This window comes from Taurulus bubalis (assembly GCF_910589615.1).
Source record: "Taurulus bubalis genome assembly, chromosome: 10".
Taxonomy (NCBI): Eukaryota; Metazoa; Chordata; class Actinopteri; order Perciformes; family Cottidae; genus Taurulus; species Taurulus bubalis.
In genome coordinates, this window is record NC_136598.1 from 11,136,656 (window position 1) to 11,141,464 (window position 4,809).

General features: G+C 38.7%; 1 protein-coding gene across 1 annotated transcript; it reads left to right on the plus strand.

The window, feature by feature from the left end:
* Positions 1-2,034: 2,034 nt before the first annotated feature.
* On the plus strand, positions 2,035-4,351 carry cxcr5 (chemokine (C-X-C motif) receptor 5; the record flags this gene model as incomplete). The annotated part of the gene is made up of 2 exons (XM_079224500.1): positions 2,035-2,064; positions 3,278-4,351. 2 exons carry the CDS (start codon positions 2,035-2,037, stop codon positions 4,349-4,351), a joined length of 1,104 nt encoding a protein of 367 aa, XP_079080626.1.
* Positions 4,352-4,809: the final 458 nt, after the last annotated feature.

Genomic DNA, 4,809 nt, shown 5'->3' on the forward strand with positions numbered 1-4,809 from the left:
TAGTGTTTAGTTAACGGAGGTTGACCGTTGCCAACAATATGAAAACAACGTTGATATTCAGGATGTCAAATCACGGAAATAAATCAGTACAGTTACCGCAATTCGACCGCCAGTGGAGTTTAGTAGATGAATATCTGGACATATTCAATATATGTTAAAGCCGACCGTCTCACTAACGTCAGATGGTAACAGAGCTAACGTTTGTGCTAACACTAACCCTGGGATAACGTCATCTAGCTTCGTGCTAACGTTAAGCCTTTTCGGTATATACGTTCAAATGCGGTTACAGAATATTTTTTAACAGTCGGTGTCTTATAATGCTAGTGAAAACAACGCTTGACATCTTTCCTAATGTTAGCGAAAAAACAAAACTGGATATCCACCATCAACTAGCTAACGCTAACTATCGTCGGCTTGCTCAGCCGAATCGATAGCTAGCTCGGGCTGCTAGCGAGCTAACAAACTGGCTAACGATGGCAAACAGTGGACGCTGATTGCTAAAGTCACCGCAAAACGACGGGGAATCTGGTTAACAACCACCCAGACAGCGAAACAGTCTAAAGGTGCATGCATTTACCTTGGTTAACTGCGATAATCTGTTCTCTATGTGGTGTTTGTAAGGTGTACTAATTTATTTTTTAGCTGACTACGAAAGCGTCTTGTCAACCAAACGTTCAAGATGGCTTCCCCTCGTATTTGAACCCGCCCCCATCCAACAAATCAGCTGATTTCATTTTAAATCAGCGACTTGCCCACAGGGTGTCCTGTCAGAGCGGACCGTTTTAAATTGGCATTAGCTGTTCTGCATCAAGCAATCCCGTAGTTTTCGTTGGTATTGTCAGTGAACTCTTTTATTCAAATGTATGTGGCACACACTCATGTATTGCGCGTGCTCTCTATTTCCTGTTCTGGCCAAATTGGGGACTACAAATGTGAAAATAAAAATGGTGATAGAGCTAAATGAAAAACCCAGAAGAAATACAGGCAAAATATCTAGTCTGTCCTTGTCACCCACCACATTTCCTTCTTCTTTATATTATTGTAAGCTATTATATTGTGTGTACAGTGAAGGCGCAAGATAAATCCTCGGCTACATTATTATTATTATTATTATTGTTGTTGTTGTTATATAGACAAATAAAATGACAGTATTTTAAATGCATTACAGTTAAGTAAACTGCACTCTACTGCTCCATGTGATACTGTAAAGCTATGTTTATCAAGCCTACATAATAATTACAATAGTAAAGCACTTAGATGTATTTAACGGCTGAGTAGCTGCATTAAGTAGCTGAATTAAGAAATGGTGGATAATTAGGTTGGCATGTGTTTTCTAGTTTTCTAGTAGTGCTGCTAGCAACAAAAAAAAAAGAAGAGCAACGCCACAGTCTGATCTGCTGGCTATGGAGCATCTCCACCGGGTTGGGAGTGGAAGGCCTTCTTCAATGGCTTCCCCCAATGTATACTGCCAAAGGCTACAGTAGAAAACTTGACTTCCTGTCCACCCCCAGGCTGTGTTTACCTTTGTTCTACATATGTTTTAATTTATAAATGATGCAATCAATAAAAACAGAACTGGTACTAGTCACAAAGCTGGATGATGTCTGTGGTAATCTCAGTCACACCAACATGTTATTGTTGTTATTGTGAATACCTGGATGTTGTATAAAAGATGTGTGAGGGTGGGTCTGTTTTTTTGTGTGCAAAAAAATATCCATATAAATCAGACCAGTTCAGTATGATTGCCCTGCTTGTCAAAAGCTAAAATCAACTGTAGGGTTTTTCCACTTGGACTTGCATGACTGCTCTGTCATGTTTACTATAGAAAGCCGGATTTAAGCTTTTGTCTGATTTGACTGGCTGTTTCCACCAAGCCCACCCCCAATGAAGAGATTGGCGAAGCAAATATAGAAGAACCAGCACTGACAGGAAGGTTAAGCACATTTAAAAAAACATCAGTCAAGTGCAGGACCATCTTCAGGAGAGATATGCTACAGTGTAAGATATACATTCAAGTGACCAAGATTTACCAGTATGGCTGTAACAAACACCTTAATATTTAAGGTAAGACATATTTAAGAATTGAAGTGAATGGCAAATTGCTCCAGAACATTTTTTTACTCTATAGAGGGCCACAATCTGTTCTAAATCTAATTTTAGATGTGCAAATGTAGTGTATTTATGAATTTAAAATATGCAACAGGCTTAATCTTACTGGGATTTAATGTGATGTTAAATTACTATAACTCAACATTTTCTAAGCCTCTGCTGATGCATCTGGCATTTTAATACAAGAAAGCTTCAGGTTACAAGCAACATGTAGTGTTCTATATAATTAGGAATAAACTACAAGATTTTTGAAATAGTCACAAAGTTAAGAAACGTGTATAGATAAATTCCTTAAATTGCTTAAATTACTGAACCGTAAAAATGCCCCGAAACAGATGCAAGTTTGCTTCATTGGGTGCATCCTGCTTCTGTCCTGTTTACTCACCAGGGAAATAAGCAGTGAGGTAATTCACTGTATTACGTCCTATGTTTATCCTGAAAGGAGGACACGGTAGGGTGATAGATTACATATGTCTAATCACAAGCTATAATGATCTAGATATGAATTAAATTTAAAAACTAGATTTTTGGAAAAGAAATTACATCATAAATATTGTTAAAACATGATGCTATAAGAAGACGTTAAAATAGTCATTATGAACTTTAGGATCAATAATAACATGGACAGTAATGGCAGCAATTATTAAATGCATCAAACACAACTTTCCATTTATAAGTAGGGGAACTGTGAGAAGAAAAGTATGACGGAAGTATCTAAATATCCTAAAACAAAAATATTTACAATGAAATTCAAGAGGATGTATTCAGGGTTGTGCATAGAATTAGGAATGTGTTTGCACAACATTGCAGTGTATCTACATATGTATCAATAAACATATACAGATATGTTTTGGGTGTTCAAATAAATAAAAAGTATGAAGAAATAGTTATTTTTTGTATACAGCCATTTCCGATTTATGGGGAAGTGAAAAAATCTGGCCCCATGTTTCCTGCCTAATAATTTGACTGAGAAAACCGGAAGAAATACAATCAAAGCCGTGCTTTCTAAAGCGAAGCTGAATCAATTATTCATTTCATTATTGAAAAAAACATTTTAGAATCTAGCAAGGGACAGTTGTGTTTTATTCTACACACATGACACACAAAGTGATCCTCAAACTGTGATGAGGTTATTAAAATGACCATTTTTCCTCTCTATATTTCACAGCCAGCAGACACAGATGTGGAGAATTCGACATACATATACGATTATGGAAACGACACAGCCCCTACAATCTGTGATGATGAGGGGGCTGCCCTGCGGACCTTTCATGCCATTTTCCAACCTGTGCTGTACAGCGTGATCTTTCTGCTGGGCGTGGCAAGCAATGGCCTGATGGTAACGGTCCTCCTGAGACGCTGGCGGCGCCTGCGCATCACTGAGATCTACCTGCTGCACCTCGCTGTGGCTGACCTCATGCTCCTGTTCACGTTTCCTTTTGATGTAGTTGAAAATGTCGCCGGTTGGCTGTTTGGAGAGTTTCTCTGCAAGCTGACGGGTCTGGTGCAAAATCTTAACCTCCACTGTGGGAGTTTACTTTTAGCTTGCATTGGGTTTGACCGGTATTTGGCCGTTGTTCACGCCATTCCTAGTATGCAAAGTCGACGTCCGAGAACAGTGCACCTGACGTGCGTTACATTGTGGCTAGTCTGTCTGGGGTTATCAATCCCCAATGTTGTGTTTCTTTCTGTGAGAGCAGACGCCAGACAAATATCTCGGCTCTCCTGTTTCTATCATGATTATGATATCCATGCAAACAACTGGGTTTTGACTAATATAGTCTTAGATCACGTGTGCTTTTTCCTACCTCTGGCTGTCATGAGCTACTGTTACACAGCAGTGGTAGTTACATTGTGCAACAGTCAGAAAAGGCAAGCAAAGCAAGGTGCAATTAGACTGGCTTTACTACTCACTCTTGTCTTTTTCTTCTGTTGGCTGCCATATAATATCACCTTATTAATCAAAACTATGGTAGACATGGACGTCATCTCGTACGAGACCTGTGAACCTTACGTCCGACTGCAACCAACCGTTGATGTGACGAAAAGCCTTGGCCTCTCCCACTGTTGCCTGAACCCTTTCTTGTATGCCTTTGTTGGGGTGCGCTTTCGCAACGAGCTAACACAGTTACTTTGTAAATTGGGCTGCAGCCATGTTTGCCTCCCTTCTATCCGAGCTCAGGGTCACAGTCGACCATCCACTTCTGATAGAGCGCCCGCCACCAGCACCACATTCATTTAATACACGCTCTACAATGTCTACAGTGATGTTAGAATTGTATCAAATGTTCTGACAATATAGTACCCACTGCTACTTTCATTGCATTTAAAAGATGTTTTATTTGTCCAGTCAAGAAAATGTGTATCGTTCGGCCGTAAACTGCTTTTACTTGTACTTTAGCTACTGCTTATTAAATTCAATAAAGATTTCATATATTATACAGCAACCATGTCCCTTTGTCAGTGTTTGCAAACAACAGTAATTGACACAATAACCAAAGCTAAAACCAACGTGGAGATCAGTATTCTATTTTTAGACTTCTATTAAAACACTGTCATACAGAACTGCAAACAATCACAAATTGCATCTTATATACAGCAAGTGTGTGTATATATATACAGCAAGTGTGTGTGTGTATATATATATATATATATATATATATATATATATATATATATATATATATATAATTCCTTTGC